Below are 21,182 nucleotides of genomic sequence, written 5' to 3' on the forward strand. Positions count from 1 at the left end.
GGCAATAGGAGACAGAAGGTGATGTTTGTGGGTTGCTTTTACTACTGGATGCCTATGACTATGTCCCACAAGGATTAGTGTCAGGACCCGTGTTGTTTGTAATATATATGAATAACTTGGATGTGGTTGTCGGAGGCAAGTTTGCAAGGACATGAAAATTGGCAGAGTTGTTCAAAGTGTGGAAGGTAGTTTTACAGTGCTGAGAGTAATGGACTTATTAATAATTGATGGAATTTAATCCAGAAATTTGCAAGTTGATGCATTTTGGGAGTACTAATGATGCTAGAACATAGACTATGAATGGAAGGGTCTCAGGGAGCATTAAGGAACAGAGGGATCCTTGTACAAGTCAATAGATACTTGACGGTGGCAGAACAGATAGAGAACATCTTTAAGGTGGTATACGGGACACTAGGCTTTGTTAGTTGGAACACTGAATAAAGAAGTAGGGAAATTATGCTCCAACTTTATAAAACCTTGATTGGACCCTGTCTGGAGCAGTGTATGCATTTCTCACCAAGCTATAGGAAGGTTATGATAGCTCCAGAGAGGGTGTAGGGGGAGATTCTCCAGGATGTTGCCAGGCAGGGAGCAGTTCAACTGTGAGAAGAGACTAGAAAAGCTAGATCTTTTCTCCTTCATGTAGGGGAGGTTAGGAGAGGAAATAATTGAGGTACATAAAATTTTGAGGGTTAAAATGTATGGTAGACTGAAAATAACTGATCAAAGGTAGATTAAGCTGGAGGACATTAGTTTAGGGAAGGGATGAAGAGATTCAGAGGAGTTATAAGGGGCATCACCTTCACCCAGAGAGTGGTACGTACTTGGAATGCACTGGTCAAGAGAGTGATTGAAGCTGGGTTACTGACAGCATTTAAGAAGTGTCGAAACAAACACTTGAATTGCTTAGGCACCAAATGCTGGGGAAGTGGGTGACAGAAGAGTGACTACTAGTTAGCATAGATGGGTTGGACCAAATGGCCATTTTTCATACTGTATCAAGCACTCCTCATACATTAACCTTTCCATTCCCGGAATCATTCTCGTGAACCTCCTCTGTACCCTCTCCAAAGTCAGCACATCCTTTCTTAGATAAGGGGCCCAAAACAGCTCACAGCCCTCCCTGTGAGGCCTCACCAGTGCCTTAAAAGCCTCAGTATTACACCCTTGCTTTTGTATTCTAGTCCTCTCGAAATGAATGCTAACATCACATTTGCCTGCCTCACCACTGACTCAACCTGCAAATTAACCTTTAAGGGATTCCTGCACAAGGACTTACAAATCCCCTTGCACCTCAGGTTTTTGAATTTTCTGCCCGGTTGGAAAATAGTCTATGCTTTTGTTCCTTCTACCAGATTGCATGACCGTACACTTCCTGACGCTATACTCCATCTGCCACTTACTTGCCCATTATCCTAAGCCGTGCGTTCCTCCTTCAGCCTCCCTGCTTCCTCAACACTACCTGCCCCTCCACCTATCTTCTCCAGTCTCAGTACTGACACCTGTGGAACGCCACTAGTCACTGGCAGCCAATTTAGAAGGGTCCCTTTATTCTCACTCTTTGTGTTCTGCCAGTATGCTTGCATGGAAGTGTGCGTGTTTAAGAGAGACAGAGACAGAGAGAAAGAAAGAGAGAGAGAGTGTGTGTGTGTGTGTGTGTGTGTGTGTGTGTGTGTGTGTGTGTGTGTGTGCTACTTACACATCTTGGGTATCCTTGCTCTTCGAGTGGTAGAGTGCACAGCTCCTTATAGTCAGAGCTCAGCAGCCCTGCCAATGGTCACAATCCGAAACACCAGAGGCAATGGCCTAAGGTGGAAGCTTCAAAGTGCTGCCAGCAGCCAGTACTGACAGAGCAAAGTGGCTTGGCTCACGGACAGTACACCAGAGCCCTGCCTGTGCCACTGGGTGCTTGAGTGAAGGAGTTAAACCTGAGGTCACCCTCTGGTGTTTGGACAGATCTGGTTCAGTGACAAACATTGTTCTTTCACACAGAGTTGGCAAGATGGACGGAGTGGAGGAATATGGAGACTGTGACTGGGTGAGGAAACATCGTTTCCAGTCATTGAGCAGTGTCCTCCACTTCAACCCCTCAACCTGAGAAACATGTGTGGCTATTAGTGATGAATGACATGCATGGAAGTGGGGTGTCTGCCATCGTTCTGTGTAGTCAGGCTGCAGTGTGTAATCTGTGTCACTCGTGCTGTTTCCCGGTATCTTCTTACCCTGGCTCTCAGATCTTCACTTCTCTCAGCTGCCAGTGCACATCAGCGATTTGCGGCGGGGAAGAGAGCGAGTTCTCCTGACACCAACCACTTCTCTCTCAATTCCTCTCTGCCCAGAGCATACATAAGCCTCCCTGTCTTAGCTCACTCTGACCTGGCCACACTGCTGACCCCTGACCCCTCTCCATGCACCCTGACCTTTCCCATCCCCACCTACTCTGACCCCTTGCCACCTCACACACTCTGACTTCTCCCCACCCCCCATATACTCTGACCTCTTTCCTTCCCCCACACTACATATTCTGCTCTCTCTACACACTCAGCTCTTCTCCTCCCCCACCTCCTCATCCATTCTGATCCCCATCCCCATTCCACTCTCCAGCTGCACTCTGCACCAACTCCCTTACTGCTCCTCTGCTTATTCCAGCCCCCCCTCTCTCCCAGACACTCCATCAGTGGTGGACAGCTGTCTCAAAGCTGTTCCAAGCCCAGGTGCAGCGGGAATCCTTCACCGCTGTTAGCAGCTCTAAATGAAATACCATTTCGGTCTGCGAATGTTCTCTGATTTATTTTCTGAGCTACAGTGAAAGTACATCAAATGGTAGCATATCAAGAAGGTAGGTGGGACCAAGAAACGAAAGGTCTTAAGCCAAAGTGCCCATCTTTGACCAAGTGCCTATTTATTGGGACGTTAACAGCGATTCGTCTCCCAGGTCCTTGCGTTTCTTCAGTTGTTGAGCTAGATGTGTGGTCAGTGAAAGGAACCTCGTGGAGCTGAAGGGGCCTGTCATATCTGGCCGTCAGCCATGTCGTAATACTCTGCAGAGCAAAGAACAGGGGTATCAGTTAATGTCAGTCGAAGCGATGACCATGGGGCCCACAAACTGGCCGGAAAGCGCATTCAGAGAGTATGTACAGTGCAATGTAAGTGTGGCCTTTTGCTTTTACTTTGGGAAAATTTGGATGAACTTAATTGGAGATACACTCCACTAATTGTCTCATCATTCCTGTAGATTCACAATAATCACATTTATATCACGCCTTTAACATGAACCATTTTTCACTCGAGCTTTTGCAAACAAAAGAACTGTCAGAGCGTAACATGTTTCTTTGGTCGAAATGGCCAAGACCTTGGTTTAAAGGTAAATCTCCAAAAGGGTTTTATATGAGAAGTGGGGTGTGTAGGCCCCCTTCACACGCAGGGTCGTGGAAATCAGGAAGCTGTGTATTTGGGGGAAAATCACTCAAAGTGTACCTAGAGGTTCTTCTATATTGTTATTCAACAGGGCAGAGCTTCTAACCAAACGTCCTTAATCATTGCAGGTAACATCCAACTAGTGGCAGTGGTTGATGTACAAAAATGTATCAAAAGACATATCAGAAGCACAACTAGTTTGTTTAAAGTACATAGAGACCCAGTGTACCACTCTGCAATATTTACAAAACAGTAACAAAACCACAGCAGTTACCACCAACATACAAGACCATTAGATATAGGAGCAGAATGAGGTAATTTGGCTCATCAAGTCATCTCTACCATTTCATCATGGCTGATCTAATTTTTCCTCTCAACCCCAATCTCCTGCCTTCTCCCCGTATCTCTTCATGCCCTGACCAATCAAGAATCTATCAACCTCTGCCTTAAATATACGTAAAGACTTGGCCTCCACAGCTGCCTGTGGCAAAGAATTCCACAGATTCACCACTCTCTGGCTAAAGAAATTCCTCCTTATTTCCATTCTAAATTGACATCCCTCAATTCCGAGGCTGTGTCCTCTGGTACTAGACTCCCACACCATAGGAAACATCCTCTTCACATCCACTGTATTGAGGCCTTTCAACGCTCGATAGGTTCCCGTGTAATCCCCCCTCATTCTTCTGAATTCCAGTGAGTACAGGCCCAGAGCTATCAAACGCTCTTCATATGAAGAGTCTTTCAGGATAATACATTATCCTATCAATTATGAACATACAATGGGAAATTATCTGGTAACTACACTTACAGGTAACAACTCTTAATTTAAATAAACAAGATCTAGTTACTTTCCAGAGCTCAGCTCCAGCTCCACAATCTAAACTGACACTCTGGATAACGCCTTCCTGATTCTCATCAAGCCATTAAATGAATTCTGCAGCAAGCTTCATAAAATAGTCACAACCAAAAAGAGCTCATTCCATCATCATATATTTATCTAATTCTTTTTTGAAGATCACAATGGAACCTATCCTCACTACATGTACAGGCACTGTGTTCCAGATCCACACACTACGTAAAATATATATATTTTTTACCCCCTGCTACCTAATAAAGTGGCCACTGAGTCTTCTACTGCTGGAGCCCGTCCACTTCAAGATTCGATGTGTTCTGCATTCAGAGATGCTCTTCTGCACACCACTGTTGTAACACGTGGTTATCTGAGTTACTGTTGCCTTCCAGTCTGGCCATTCTCCTCTGACCTCTCTCATTAACAAGGCGTCTGTATGGTTTTTTTTTGTTCTTCACATTTCGCACCGTTCTTGTAAACTCTCAAGACTGTTGTGTGTGAAGATCCCAGGAGATCATCAATTTCTGAGATACTCCAACTACCCTGTCTGGCACCAACAATCATACCACTGTCAAAGTCACTTAGATCACATTCCTTCCCCATTCTGATAGCTGATCTTTTAACCATGTCTGCAAGCTTTCATGCATTGAGTTGCTGCCACATGATTGACTGATTAGATATTTGCATTAACAAGCAGGTGTACACGTGTACTTAATAAAGCAGCCACTGAGTGTATGTCAAATCTGACATCCAGTCCTAAAGCGTTTGCCACTATTAAGCTATATCAAATACAATTGTAAACTTTACTGTTGAATCTAACACAGGCCAATGCCTCATTATCTATGACTGATGTTTACAAATTTACATTGTTTCCATAATAACACATTTTTTGCTACCAGCAAACAAAGGAATTGAAACTGCGCACAAAAGGTTGTCACCCTCTACCTCATCAGCATATTAAGTATATTTCACGATTGTACACAATCACATTTCCTTTTCCGGTTTCTGATACGGACGGTGTTGACAATGTGGAGTTTGCGATGATTTGTCAGCAAATTTTAGAACTGGCTTATTTGTACAGGTTCTATTGAACAAATTATTCTGTGCAGACATGTTGTCACTGGGCAAAAAAATAATGCAGCGCAAGATATTTGCGCACACTGGTTATTACAAATTAGAGGGAACATTGGCAGGTACAATAGCAACACTTATGAGGCATTAAGACAGAGACATGTATATGTATGCACTGGAGGGATAGAGACCATATGCAGGCAGAGGGGATTAGCTTAAAGTTAGCACCATGGCTGGCACAAAGATCACAGGCTACAGGACCTGTTCCTGCACTGTTCTATGTGAAGGTGTGATAGGAGTGAGTGTCATTTTCCATATGTTCATCTCTTGACCCTACTCTCATGTATCTTATGGAAATCTCGTCTGCATGCACCTTTTGTACTGACATGCCTTCTGTCTTTCCTCCTCTTGAGAAAACTTTACATTTCTTTGTTTTTCACACCTTATTGTACTATCCATACACCCCATCTCTCTGCAGGCTCCATTTATAATGGTGTCATTGCATGTCTAGCATTGCCCCAGTCACTGCACTTTTTTCTCTGGAGACAGTCATCCATTTTACAATGCTTTTCTCTCCGTTATGTCCTCTGTACAGGCCATAGCTGGTGGTGTTGGTGTGCCTGCATCTGTGATCTTCCTGGGACTTTGCAGCCCTAGTGAAGTATTCTTGGGCAGGGCAGTGTGAATTCCGGGGATTTGAGGGCCACTCCATTGAGAGGGGTTCTAGAGTTGGACATTCAGTGAGATATAGTATGGAAATAGGCCCATCGGCCCACAGAGTTAGCAATGCCCATTAACCAGCCATTTACCCTACTCCATTTAAATTTCCATCAATTCCCCTTTTCGCGGGTTCTACCACTCGCCACACACCGAGTGTAACTTACAGCAACCAATTATTCAACCAATCTGCACAACTTTGAGATGCGGGAGGAAACCGGAGCGCTCAAAGGAAATCCACACGGTCACAGGGAGAGCGTGTTAACTCCACAGCTCCGGATTGAACCCAGGTCACTGGATCTGAGAGACTGTGGTTCCACCTCTGCACTACTGTGATACCCACAGGTCCTTGTTAAGGGGGAGCTTTGGCTAAAGTAAAGGCCACCTCAGTGCTGACTTCCTCCACAGATCCAGGAGGAGTACAGAGGAAAGGGCAGTCTATGGGACATTATGTCGGAGTGTGAGGCAATTCCTGCTTACCTGAGGCTGGAAGGACGTCTGCTCCCACTGTCCCTGTGGCACTTGGTGGGGGTGGTGGGGGAACAGATTGACTAGAAGACAACAATCCAACAAGTCTGGTTAAACATGAAACACTTTTAGCAAACTCACCTTCTGACCTGACTGGGGTTTGCAGAATTGCAGGTTGCTCGACCTGCTGCCCAGTGGTTCAGCTCTATTCTGTTCACACACCAGATGTCTGCACTTTTAAACCCATAGTCTCTATTCAATGAAACTTGTGGAGTCACCATGGCATAGAAAGAGGGCATTCCACCCATCGTCCCTTACATCTCTCTAAAGAGAAATCTCATTAGACCTAACCTTAACCCTGACCCTAATCTAGTCTATTACCTACTAACCTAGCCCCCACCACCCTTACTGGGGCATAGGCTGCCAACAGTAGCTCAACAGAGTCATCTGTTCTGGGCCAGTCATTCAAATTATCCCAGGTATAGCCCATCTTCTTGGTGCATCCTTCCTCTCCCTGGGATGAGGACTTTAGTGCTTCTGTTGGTGTTAATGCAGCACTGTTTTTTTTTAAATGGAATGGCATTGTCAGTCCCATACCCAACCCTCATCCTTTTGCAGCCGGGCTTGGAACTGTTCATGGCAGAGTTAAACTAATTTATTACTCCAGCCCTAAGTTTCTCACCCTTAAGTCCCGATCCAAATTCTTCTGCTAACATTGAAAGTTTCTAATGGCACCAAACTTTTGGACATCAAACACTGGATTCTAAACACTCACTGCCTTTGAGAGGTTCTTCCTTATCTTCCTCCAAGTTTTGCTAAAATAGTTACATCTGTATCCCCTTATCTTTGTGCAGTCAGGCTTTCTTTGTCTCCCTGACTTAAACCTTGTCAGAATCTTGTGCACACTTAGTAATATTTCCTTTGCTCAAAGACCTTAGTGCCTGTAGGCATGGGCTGCCTCGTTAGTGGAGGAGTGGAAAATAGAACTGAACATTGGCGATCATGGTGAACGTACCCACTTCTGACTTTGTGACAGAGGAACCCTAGTGGAACCTCTCCTCCCCAGATTGGGAGGCTTGAGGTTTCCACAAAGATAGATCTAGGATTTGGGATGAGAGGTTACAGTGCGAATTAGTTAACAAATCCACGATTAAGGGCTAAAGAATTCCAATGCCCTGCAAAGCACCATACATTAACTTGCACTTGGTCAGAGGCCCTTGGAAGATTATCAGCATTCCACAGATAATAGAACCTCTAACAAGCCTCTATGGGGAGAAAGGCTAGAGGAAGAAATAAGAATTACTGGGTCTAGGATACTGATGTCATCGCTGGCAGGAATAGGAGATTACAGCATGTTCGGTGATGACATCAGTGAGTGAGAAGTCTGTGAATACTTACAACTCTCTCTGGGGATTCAAAGGTCCGTCCCTGCTGATGTGCCGTACTGCTGGCTCCCAGTTCTCCTGCTGTAGTCTCCTCGTGTGGTACATCTGAGGCGGCAGCGTTGGCCAAGAGGGATACGAAGGGCACTGCCAGAGCTCATAGTGATGGTGGTAAACTGTGTCCGGCTCACTCTGTTCCATTCTGATTGATACAGGATTCTAAATGCAACACATAAAAGACAGTGCACAAATAGTTTTCTGAGATCTGATATCTTTCTGTTAAGCATACAGCATGTACACCCCTAATCTTGCCTCTCGCCTCCCTCCCAGTCTCCCGTGAGTTCACTGACTACAACTTGGCATTCAACACTGTCACCCTCTCAGAACTTATCAATAAGATCCAAGACCTTGGCCTCGATATCCTCGATTTTCTCACTTGCAGACCCCAGTCAGTTCGGATTGGCAGCAACATCTCCCACGCAATCACCATCAGCACAGGAGCACCACAGGGCCATGTGCTTAGCCCCCTGCTCTACTCGCTTTACACCTGTGACTGTGTGGCTAAGACAAGCTCCAACATCATATACAAGCTTGCTGACGACACCATTGTTGTTGGCTGAATCAAAGTCGTTGGTGACGAATTGTCTGTCTGTCTTTGTGTGTAGGTTTTCAATAATGCTATTGTATTTCTTTGTTCCACCATGAATGCCTGCAAGAAAATGAATCTCAGCGTAGTATATGGTGACATATACTTGTTATACCTTGTTAATAAATTTACTTTGAACTTTGAGGGAAGATTCAATCAGACTCTTTTGAGTGCCAAATGCAGATAGAGCGAGCACTTTGCTGAACACCTACCCTCAACCTGCAGGACCTGAGCTTCCCGTTACCTGCTGCTTTAATTCCCTATTCCACTCCCAGTGTGACCATTCAGTCTGCGGCCGACACTGTTACAATGAGACCCAATGCAAGCCTGAAAAACATCACATTTTCTTCCATCTGGGCACGTTGTACCATTCTGGACGCAATATTAAATTCTCCAACTTTAGGTACCTCACTCTTCTCTCTGTCTGCATTAGAAGTGGCCAGTTCTGCCTGTTGTTATCTTGACTCAGTTTTTCCTGTTCTGCAAGAAGGGTCAGGCCTGCTGGACACATCCCACCACCCAGTTGCTAACAACACCCGACACAGATAAAGAAACATTGTGTGCTTCTCACTGCTACTCTGTCACTGTAACTCAGCTGGTCACAGCCATCAGACATATTCCCTACTACTCATCTCTCCACATTTCCTCTGCAACTGAAAACTAACTTATTTTCTTTCTTCCATTGTCCCAATGAGGGGTCTCATACCTGAAAAATTGACCCTTTTTCTACAATCTGCTGCAGGAACTCAGTGGGTTGAGCGGCAGCTGAGAGAAGAAAGAAATTGTTAATACTTCAGGTCAAAATCTTGCATTCAACCAGCCGAGTTCCTTCAGAAGATTGAGTATTGCTCCAGCTTCCAGCATCTGCAGTCTCTTGTACCTTAGCAACATGAGCATTTGGCAGTGTACAGCTGTGAAAGGAAGTGCTTTAGGCTGTAAGTCTGATCTTTCAAATGAAAGCATCAGATTGGACAGAGTGAAAGCTCCATTAATGAATACTTCTGAGGGAGCACACAGACTGACTCCAGGGAAACACTGAGGGGACACCCTGGCTGACTTTTGGTTAATGCCACATTTGATTAACTGTCACCTGCCAAGCCCAATACAGTGGGATAACTGAGCAGCGACTGACATCTGCTTTACGTGATGCGTTTTGAGAAATGCATATTGATCAGGCCATGACATGAGATCTCTGGTCCCCCACTGAAAATGTGAACGAAACTTCAACATTAGCAACTCGCTCTGATGGTGACACCTCCAACAGCACAGTACTTCGCAGATGCCCGATGCCTCAGGGATGGAATTCCAAACCATCATCTTCAGACCCTGACTGCAGTGCCAACGCTAAGCCATGGCTCACAGGTAGGTTACAGGCAAGTTAGTGGTGGTGGTGGGGGGCGGGGTTTGAAAGTGAGTGACCTCTGACCTGCTTGGCAGACTGCGACTGCGTGTTGTACCCGAAGCTGGAGAGTGCTGCCATGGTGATGTTGTTCATGATCACCTGGTGCATCTGTGCGTTCTGTATCATCATCAACTCCACCAGCTCTGAGGAAGGAAATGCAGTGACCATCAGGATTACAGGCACTCCCACCGAGTGAACCAGACATCAGGGATATGAGCAGATCCAAGCTGAAAGAACCGACTGGGTCTCACCTCAAGGATCACTTCTCATGAGTATCTTGTATTTAGTCTTTAAAAACTCCCTTAACCGCATCATATTCATTTCATTATTTTCCCAAAATTATTCCGTGTACCAGATCCTGCTGATTTTAGTAATTTGTACGCATGTATATGTCAAAGTTATTTGACCACCTTATTGGTTGGTGCCCTACCACGCATATCCAAACTGGGAGATCATTGGTTAAATGCAGAGTAAAACTCCCACTGTACTGCCATGAATACATGCAGCACATAATCAGGCTGTTCATCCTTTCCTGAACTAATCCCATTTGCCTGTACTTGACCCATATCACTCTGAAATTTTCATTTTCCAATTCAAGAACCTGTCAAACGTAAAGGTACCACCTCTGGCTGCTCATTCCATATACCCACCACCCTCAGTGTGAAAAATGTACCCCTTAGATCCACTTTAACTCTTTTCCCATCTCATATTAAATCTATCTCCTCTAGGTTTAGACTTCTCTACCCTGGAAAGAAGACTGTGACCATCCATCTTATCAGCCTCCTTCAGTCTGGGGAAAACATCCTCAGCCTTTCCAGTCTCTTCTTATAATTCAAGCCCTCCATTCCCAGCAAGATTTCTGCTTATTCACATCCCTCCTACTGCATGGTGCTAGAATATTCCAGGAGCTGTTAAACCAACAGCAAGTACAGAAGGACATCCCAACTCGTGCATTTAATGCTCCATCCAATGAAGGTAAGTATACCACATGCTTTCTTCACCACTTTGTCTACATGTGTCACCACGTTCACTTTGCCTGGCCTCATTACGCAATAGACGGCTATGGGTCAACTGTTGGTAAATGGGACTAGCCTGGTTGGAGCATCTTGGTTGTCCTGGACCATTTAGACTAAAGGACCTGTTTCCATTCTTTGGGACTCTACCCATGACTCTAAGGTCAAGTGTTACCTATTACTTGAGAAAAATATCTTGGAGACACTTAACAAATTCTATCCCATCTTTTAGCACTGTGTCAGCCCCAGACAATTTTAAGGAAGTATATATCAACGACAATTATAACCCTAGTATTCCTACATATTTGCTGCTCTAATTCCTGCTGACTACTTGTGGGCCTACAGGACAATCCTATCAAAGTGATCACGTCTTCTTTCTAGGTTCAGCCCATATGTGGATGTAGCTCCTGGGATATCCTATGGGAGTACTGCTGTAATGATCTCTCTGATTAAAAATGCAACCTCCTCTGCATCCCTGCCTTCTCCTTTGTTACTCCTGTAGCATCTGTATCCTGGACCACTGAGATGCCAGACCTGCCCATCCCTCAGTCATGTTTCTGTTCTAGCTATAATAACCCAGCCCCATGTAGCAATCCATACACTGAGCTCCTCTGCTTTATCTGTCATAGTTCTCACATTAAAATAAATGCAGTTTAGTCTGCCACACTTTCCACGCTCACTGCTGCCTGTCCTAGCTACTTGACTTACTTAATTTGATTTCTATATTTGCCTCACCTTTCTCATCTGCTACACAACTACTTTTGAGTGTTCCCTCCTGTTAGGATAGTTTAAATCCTCCTGAGTAGCTTCAGGCCAGGACACTGGTCCCCCTCCAGTTCAGGTGCAACCTGTCCCACTTGTACATGTCATTGATGCTCCCAGTGGTCCAAGAGCCTGAATCTCTGCATTCTGCATCAGCTCCTCAGTCACACATCCAATTGCACTATCCCATTCCTGCCCTCACTAGCATGTGGCACCGTGACTAATCCACACAGTAGATGCCAGCCCTTGACGTCTTGCTATATTCACTCAGCAGGACCACATCCCTTTTTCTACCTTTGTCATCAATGACAATGTGTGCAATCACCTCTGACTGCTCCCCCTCCCCCTTGAGAACATTCTGCAGATCTCCTTGACCCTGACAGTAGGGAGGCAACATACCATCACGGTCTCAGTCACAACCACAGGAACTATTGTCTGTCCCCCGAACTGTTGGGTCTCCTGTCACTCTGCATCTCTCCTTTCTGCCCTCAGAGACGGTTGTGCTGCCACAGTGCTGGCTGCTGCTCTCCGATGATAAACCTCCCTGTCCGAATGTACCCGAAACAAGGTACTTATTACTGAGGGGAACGGCCACGGGGGAATCAGAACCAGATTTATTTCTTATCATTGACACACTGTCGTTGATGTGAAATTTTGATGTGTTGTTTTGCAGCAGCAGTACTACCTTTGCACACCCTGTCCACTCTCACTGGTTCTGTTAGTGGTCATCCAGCTGTCAGCGGCCTGCACCTTCTGTGTGACCGCCTCACTAAAGCTCCTGTCTCTGATACTCTCAGTATCACCGGTGGCCCTGAGTGAGTCCAGCTGCAGCTCCAGCCGTTGGATGCAGTCGGTCAGGAGCTGCAGTTGGACACACGTCGCACAGGCGCCATCACCAGGGAGACAGGAAGTTTCTCTTATCTCCCCAGTCTGCAGGAGGGGCTTATGATCCAGCCTGATCTCTAAGCCACCAAATAAAACGGAGAAAAGTGAAGGATTTTTACCATACCTACCTAACCACTGTGCAGCCTCCTCACTGATGCCTCTCGAGGCCTGAGACATCACGGATTAGGTAGAGAATAAGGCTCACTCTACACAGTTAGGGGTGAGGCCTTCCATTGGTTGGGGTCAAGTGTGGATATTGCATTGTGGCTGTCTATGTGATACGGAAGCCTGGGCAGTACGATATGGAGAGCAAGAAGCTGCCCCTGCAGCGGGCTCATCCCCTCCACACAGCTGACGAATCCAAGTGAAACGACAGAGACCGATACAATTTGGCACCAGCGTGGAACTCAACGTCGGACTGCCGAAGGGACTCCAATTCAGATTTTCCCTTGGCGTTTACTCCTGAAGCCCTCCCTATGAGTGGATACAGTCACAAGGCAGCGGAGGTTTGAGAGCAGAGTTTTCCTTCTCCTACATAAGCAGCCAACCACGGCTGACAAGCCCCATCTGCCTGAAGCGACTGATCTTAAGGCGCCAGTAACCCGTCTTTGCCCTTTCTCCTGTCAGTAGAAACAGTTCCATCGGGCTTAGTATCTAAACCACACGTGAAGGCAAGGCACTGGCCTTGGTTGTCAGAGGCAATTTGAGATGCATGTCACTGGGAGCGTTTAATAGGTGGTGTGAGCTTATTCCCCACTACCTCCCCTGGCTATAACAACCTTAAGGAATGCAGGTTAGAGCCAGCACGGGTAAACTGTTCCCCCTATACTCTCCTGTCACATATTCCTGAGCAAAGGCAGTAAGGTTAGACAGAGTTAAGTTCTCTCTACACTGTCCCATCACATACTCCCAGGGCAGGGGCTACATAGGAATGATACCGGGTAAAGGTCCTCTTATCTCAGGCAGAGAAACACTGGAGTGGAAGTATTGTGTAGGAACATCAGAGAGGCAACAGAGTGAGTGATGAAGAGGGGACTTGGAAAATGTGTCAGGCAGCATCTGTAGAGAGGGGAGCAGATTTCACATTTCCACTCGATGATCTTCCACAAGAACCAGTTCTGACTCAGGGTTTTGGAATGTTGAACCTCCACACACGCTGTCTGACCCACTGAGTGTTTCCAGCCCGCCACTTTTAATCCCAAGGGCAACGTGACGGGCGACAAATGAACCCATGACAGCTCAGTCCTGCTGATCCAAGCCCATTTGCGTCAGGGAAATCTACGGGCTGGGTCTAAAGAGCCACATCAGCAAACAAAATGAAAAAAGCATTGCATCCAGCTGTGATTGTGAGCCAGAAGTAACTTCTCCTAGTGCATCCATCAAGCAGCGTCAGAGATTAATGTGCAACCTGGCAGCTGGCCAACATTGTCGTTCCCACTAAGATTCATCACTCAGCAATTCCTCATGATCCCTAGAGTTAGACTCAGACCTACAGCTTCATGGAGCCAGCTCCCACCTACTGATGTTGGAGCCACAAGTGCTGGAGACCACCTTACCTTCCTTCATGTGTCCATTCCTGTCTAGTGGGATCTGAGGCTGCTGGGGTGCAGGGAGCTGCTGGATTATAGTCGCTGGATGTTGGGGTACCTGCAGGACAGCAGAGAGACTGGAATCACACGAAGGAAGTAGTCACAAAAGGCCAAGGTCGAGGAAGACAAGCCCTCTACATCCAGGTTGGACCGGAGCAGGATGTGGACACAAGTCTCCAGAGCAGACCCGAGCTGTTCCTGCTGCAGAAGACAACACCCACATGACAGCTTCCTCCACCAAAAGCTGCAAAAATGGCCCAGATCAGGTGAGAAAATTCACTGACCTGCTCACCTCTGGAATCATCTATTAAAACAGGACCTTGGGAAATCTTTCTACCCTGGAGAAAATTTGCTGTGCATTCACCTGTACAACACATGTCCCAAAGTACACTGAGGGCAGGATACACCCCTCACCTTAAACTCCTCTCCTCAAAAGCTTCACTTCAAAGTCTCCTCTTCAAACTCCTCACATCAAACTCCTCTCCTCACTCAAATCCATCTCAAATTCCACTCCCTCATCTCGCCTCACCTCAAATTCCCCCCCCACCCCCACACTCACCTCACTCCTCAAACACCCTTACTTCACACAGTCATCAATCCCCACACGCCTAAACATGCAAGCCTACATCACCCATCCCCTCAGACTCCTCACCTCGCACTCTACATGACACATCACTTCCATCACTTACCCCTCACATTTATAACTCTCCTCAAACTCGCACCCCTCACCATGTATCCCTCCCCTCCCTCTGCAGTCTCTTTTGTGTCCTTTTTGTTAAGGGGGATCTTGTCTGACTAATTTGATTGAATATTTCAAACAGGTAACAAATATATTGATGAGCAGTCTGTTTGCAGTTGTCTACTATTAAGGCCCTTGTCAGCATTCCACGTGGAAACTGGTGTGAAACGTTTAAGCCCATGGAATCCAAGGAAAGTTGACAAATTAGAGCCAAAATTGTCATCATAGCAGGAGATATAGAGTGATAGTGGAGGGTTGTTTTTTGACTGGATGCCCGACCAGTTGTGTACCACGGTGGTTAGTCAGTGATGGGACCCCAAACCCAGTGATGCAACATCTCTATCAATCCCCAGACTAGGATTACAACATTCCCTGCCAGAGCGATACCATTCCCAGTGCAGGAATATATTATTCCTGCCCAGCATAACACCATTCTCATTGGAGTCCTGGAGTCACACAGCATTGAAATAGGTCCTTCAGACCCTCCCTGGACCATACTGACCACAGTGCTCATCTAACCTAGTCCTATTTGCCTACATTTGGCCCCTATCCCTCCCAACCTTTCCTGTCCATGCACCTTTCCAAGTGCATTTTTTTAATGTTGTTAATGTACCTCCCTCAAACATTTCCTCTGACAGCACTCTGGGTGAAAATGTTACCCCTCAGATTTCTATTAAATCCCTCCCTTCTCACTTTAATCACTTCATCTAAAATAGAAATACAAAAAATGACAACACACTGGTGTCCTTGGACAACTAGATGTTCATAGTGCAGCACTTACACAACAATAATTTTAAATATGACACTATGTTCTTGCACAAGTCCTGATGTCCGTTTCAAATTTATAAATTTATTCCCCAGTAGGCTCTTGTGACCACACTGCACGCTGCTTCCATCCTGTTCCACTTGGAAAATGGTGCCTCATACATCACGATGCTGCATATTGCCTTCAGCTCGCTGTGTAATACAATCATCCCTCAGAAGCTGGTGGGTAAGCTGTCCTCATTGGGTCTCAACATCACTCTCTGTAATTGGATCTTGGGACTTCTTCACAGAAAGACCACAGTCAGTCCGTGTTGGCAGAAACATCTCTAGCTCTATCATGCTGAGCACTGGCACCCCACAGGACAGCATACTCAGCCCACTGCTGACCTACCAGTGCACTGCTAGATCTAGTTCCAGATGGACAGAAGCCACGCTGTCATTCAGAGAACAGATCTTCAGCTATTTCCTGAGCAGCCAGATCCCTCCATAATTACTGGAGTCATACCTGTCAGCTTTCTTGAAGGTGATAAAAATCATGCTACTTCAGAGGTGCTCTGTAATGCTCTCCTCTTCTTAGATGATTAGGCTGTGAGCTTGTGACTGATGTTGCATCAAGATGCAGAACTTCAGTTGTCTGGGACCCTGTTGTTTATCAGTTGACATATGGCTTCCCAATCTCCTTATGGTTTGAGGTGGCAGGAAGATTGGACAGTTTGCTCTGGAATAAGCTCAAGAGTATTCACACTCCATCATGCTGAGCACCGCCACTCCCCAGGACTGCGTGCTCAGCCCGCTACTGTTCACGTTGCTGGCGCACGACATAAGTGGTTGGCTCCATCAACAACAAAGATGTGACAGCATATAGAGGAGGTAGAATGGTACGAGAACAACAACCAGCATCATAATTCCTTTCCATGGGAGTTAGAAGGTGCAAGAGGAAACTGGATGGGTGAAGCATGGTGTCAACAGCTCTGAGACAGCATAGTGTCTATGTCCCTACGTCTGAGGCATCAACTTCCACAATGGACGGAAGAGACTGATCAGACAGTACCTGGACAGGGGCTGAAGTAAACTGTTGCTCGAGTTTCTGAAAAGCTTTTTACAGCCTCAGGAGTCAAAAAAAAAAGCAGGTGACCTTCCCCCTTGTCTGGAGCAGAGAGAAGGTGCTGAAGTTGTAGACAAACCTCCTGTAGAAGTTGGCGAAACCGAAGAAGTGTTAGACCTGTTTGACAGAGTTGGGTTGGGGCCAGTCTCAGATAGCTCGGGTTTACTTACAGCCCATCTGAAATCTTGCTTCTGTTGATTATAAATCTCAGAAAGGAGACCTCTTGGACATGAAACTCACTTCTCTAGTTTAACATAAAGGCAGTTTTTCAGGAGATGCTGAGGTACCTGGTGAACAGGATGGATGTGCTCATAGGGAGACTTAGAAAATACCAGAATGTAGATAAAGATGAACTGGTTGAGCACGTCATGGAGGACATCATTGATGAGCTCTTGAAACACAGCTGGAGCATTGATAAGGCCAAAAGACATGACCTGGTATTGGTAGTGGCCTGTGGTGGTGTTGAATGTGGTTTTCCACTCATCACCCTTCCAGGTATGGACCAGGTGGGAAGCATTCCTGAAGTCCAGCTTTGTGAAGATGGTCAAAAGCCATGGACATCAGAGGTAGAGTATAACAATTCTTGACTATCACCTTGTTGAGGCCCTAGTAATCAATACAAGAATGCGAGCCACCATCCTTTCTTCTCCCCCAAAAAGAATCCTGCACCAGCAGGGGACACGGACAGGTGGATGAAACCTGAAGTCAGGGTGCCCTTAATATAAGCATATATGGCAGCATACTCAGGACTGGAGAGGGAGAATGCTCACCCTCCCCAAGGAGAACACGTACCAGGGAGTAGATCTATAACACAGTCGCAAGGGCATTGAGGGGGCAGTGACATGACTCACTTCTTGCTGGATACTTCCTTCAGGTCAAGATACCTGCAAGGGACTTGTGATAGCTCCAGAGGGTTATGAGACTCAGAAGGGACTTGGGAATGAACCTAAGAAGATGCAGGTCGCATGGCATGTGGGACTACTCAAGCATGGAACCAGTAGCCCAATCAATGTGAGAGTTATGATGGACTAGACAGTGGAATCCTGAGACTACAGAAAGCTTGGGAGAGTGAATTAAATAAAACTGCATCCTCTCCTGGTGCTTCTTGATGTGAAGGCACAAAGGATCAGTAACATGGCTGACACTGCCATTGCCCAATGGTTGACCATCCAAAGCAGTCACCATGAGTGGAGAATCTAGTAAGGACAGGGGAACTTGGAGAGAGATATCCATGAAGTTGCCAACAGCCCTAGAGTCCACTAGTGCCTGAGAGAGTGCCATCGTTCTCCCCAGGAAATGGATGCGGAAAGGACTCCAATGACTGAAGACTCAGTGGTAGAAGAGACCACTGTCACAGTTCTCCCCATGCCGGATGGGCATGGACGTTTTCACAACAATGTAGACCTGAAGTCACCTGGCCTGCTGCAGTGCTCTCTCATCCTGTGGTCTCACTCTGCCTGAGAGAAGAGTGTGCCCCTAGCTTCACTGGCGCCTCAGAATCAGATGGAGGATGATAAGGCTCAGGCTCAGGTGGTTGAGGGAGGACTTGTGTTCTGGCAGCAGAGGTTGCTGGTGTGCTGAGAGAACCTTCAGGGAACTGAAAATTGCCCCAGTGTCTACTCATGTTTTGCTAAGACCTGGTCATGTTGATCCATGGTAGCCCCAAGACTAGTCATCACAGCCAAGGGGCAGTCAGCATCAGGCAGTGAGTTGGGTGGGCTTGTCTCTGCTGGGTTCATCATTTTGGCTTAGTCTTACTATTAGGCCCACCTGGGCTTGAATCTGGGTCTGCAGTGTGGCAGTCCAGAACTCCAGCAATGTACCCAAGGGGCTGAGTGAGAAATAAATCCAGGTGCAGAGATCGCACAGGAAGCCAGAATGGATATTCAGACAAGTACTTTACTGGATATATGGACAGGAAAGGAATGGAGGGTTATGGGCTGAGTGCAGGTCGGTGGGACTAGGTGAGAGTAAGCGTTCAGCACAGACTAGAAGGGCCGAGATGGCCTGTTTCTGTACTGTAATTGTTATATGGTTATATGATATTTTGCCTTTCCAGTACAATTCCAAAACAAAGGCAATAATCCAAATCCAAAGTCCAGGCAGTGGTTCAATATAGTAAAAACAGGAGTCAAAAAGGAACAAGCAAGCAATTCCAAAAAACACAACAGATCAAATTCAAAGTTCTAAAGTAAAACAGGTCCAAAATGCAAAATAGCAAGGCAAGGGCAAAAAAAAATACTCTCAAAAGGAATACAGCACTGTATTACAAAACAGACATACATATCAAGCGTTAGCTCAAAGAATGAGCAAAGAACTGCACAATTCACACGGCTTAACTAGGTACGGGTGCAGTGAATTACCACACAAGTAACACAGCAAGGTAAGAATGTTTAGAAACCAAAAGCTCACTGAGGGCTTCTAGTGGCCAGCTGTGGGATCGACCCCAAAGTCCGAACAGACTGGTATGGAAATTGCAAGGTATCTGACCACAAGACCTTTCAAAGGACTGCTGAGGGAATCATTGTGGTCTCTCTTCCGATAAGCCTCATATGAGAGGCTTATCAGGAGCGTTGCATATGCAGGGTGCTCAGCATTGTCAATGATCCTTCCTATCCGCTCAACAATCTTTTTGCCCCCTAGGTAGAATCAGGTAGAAGGTACCGCCACATTAGGACAAGAACTGTTAGGATGGAAAATAGTTTCTTCCCCCAGGCCGTGAGACTCCTGAACTTCCTGCCAACACCCAGGTATCATCACCATAAGATATAGGAGCAGAATTAGGCCATTCGGCCCATCGAGTCTGCTCCGCCATTTCATCATGGCTGATCCAATTTTCCTCTCAGCTCCCATCTCCTGCCTTCTTCTCGTATCCCTTCATGCCCTGACCAATCAAAAACCTATCAAACTCTGGCTTAAATATACATAAAGACTTGGTCTCCACGGTTGCCTGTAGCAATGAATTCCACAAAATTCTTTGCAACAGAAATCACATATAAAGCACCAGTAGTATTATACAACTGGAGCAACAGGTCCACAGCAGATGCCATCTGATTGTCTCTTTACTCAACCCTGGAATATCTGGACAGCAAAGATGCATTTTACCAGGGTGCACTTTATTGAGAACAGCTCAGCGTTCAATGCTATCATCGTCTCAAAATTAATCAATAAGCACCAAGACCTCGACTTCAATACCTCCTTGTGCAATCAGATCCTCGCTTGTAGACCCCAGTCAGTTCAGATTGGCAACAATATCTCCTCCACAATTTCCATCAGTACAGATGCACCATAAGGCTGTGTGCTTATCCCCCTGCTCTACTCACTTTATACTTATGAATGTGAGGCTAAGCCCAGCTGTAATGCCATGTTTAAGTTTGCTGACGACACCACTGCTGTTGGCTGAATCAAAGGTGGTGATGAATCAGCATACCGGAGGGAGATTGAAAATCTGGCTGAGTGATGCTACAACAACAACCTCTCACTCAATGTCAACAAGACCAAGGAGCTGCTTATTGACTTCAGGAAGAGGAAACTGGAGGTCCATGAGCCAGTCCTCATCAGAGGATCAGAGGTGGAGAGGGTCAGCCTCTTTAAATTCCTCAGTGTTATTATTTTGGAGGATCTTTCCTGGGCCCAGCATGTAAGAGCAATTACAAAGAAAGCACATTAGTGGCTCTACTTCCTTAGGAGCTTGCAAAGATTTGGCATGGCATCTAAAACTCTGACAAACTTCTATAGATGTGTATTGGAGAGTATATTGACTGGCTGCATCATAGCCTGGTGTGGAAACACCAATACCCTTGAATGGAAAATCCCACAAACTATGAACTCACTTTCAAGGACTCTTCATCTTATGTTGTCAATATTTATTGCTTATCTATTTATTATTATGCTTTCTTTCATTTTGTATTTGCATACTCTGTTGTCCTCTGTACTCCGAATGCCCAAATTGGGTGGTCTTTCATTGATTATGTTATAGTTATTATTCTATAGATTTATTGTGTATCCCCACAAGGAAATAAATTTCAGGGTTGTATATGGTGTCATATATGTACTTTGATAATAAATTTACTTTGAACTTAGAACTTTCAATGTTGCTACTATTTGCTTTTTAACTGGTGTCATAAATGCACCTTGTTAAATGTCAATCTTCAGAAATATATATTATTTGTTTGTTTATTTTTGGTAATATTACCTTGGCCTGGAGGAACATTGTTTCGTTTGGTGGTATACATGAATACGGTTGAATGACAATAAACTTGAACTTGAACTTAAACATTGAACATCAGTTCACAAGGCTATGAGAGGGGCAGAAGCAAGGAAAGCTCCCAGGGCCCCTTCTGATAGGTGCCAGTCACTAGGAGACAGAGC

General features: G+C 45.8%; 1 protein-coding gene across 1 annotated transcript in view; it reads right to left on the reverse strand.

Annotated features, from left to right (window-relative positions):
- Nucleotides 1–2,748: 2,748 nt before the first annotated feature.
- Nucleotides 2,749–21,182, reverse strand: part of LOC140191777 (proline-rich protein 29-like) — a 32,520-nt gene continuing 14,086 nt past the window's right edge. The window contains exons 2-6 of the mRNA XM_072249510.1: nt 14,170–14,260; nt 9,978–10,096; nt 7,922–8,124; nt 6,536–6,606; nt 2,749–3,041 (exon numbers count right to left, since the gene is read on the reverse strand). Coding sequence (XP_072105611.1) covers nt 3,010–3,041; nt 6,536–6,606; nt 7,922–8,124; nt 9,978–10,096; nt 14,170–14,260 — 516 coding nt within the window. The 3' untranslated portion in view covers nt 2,749–3,009. The remainder of the gene's footprint in view (nt 3,042–6,535; nt 6,607–7,921; nt 8,125–9,977; nt 10,097–14,169; nt 14,261–21,182) is intronic.

This window comes from Mobula birostris, chromosome X, assembly GCF_030028105.1.
Source record: "Mobula birostris isolate sMobBir1 chromosome X, sMobBir1.hap1, whole genome shotgun sequence".
Lineage (NCBI taxonomy): Eukaryota > Metazoa > Chordata > Chondrichthyes > Myliobatiformes > Myliobatidae > Mobula > Mobula birostris.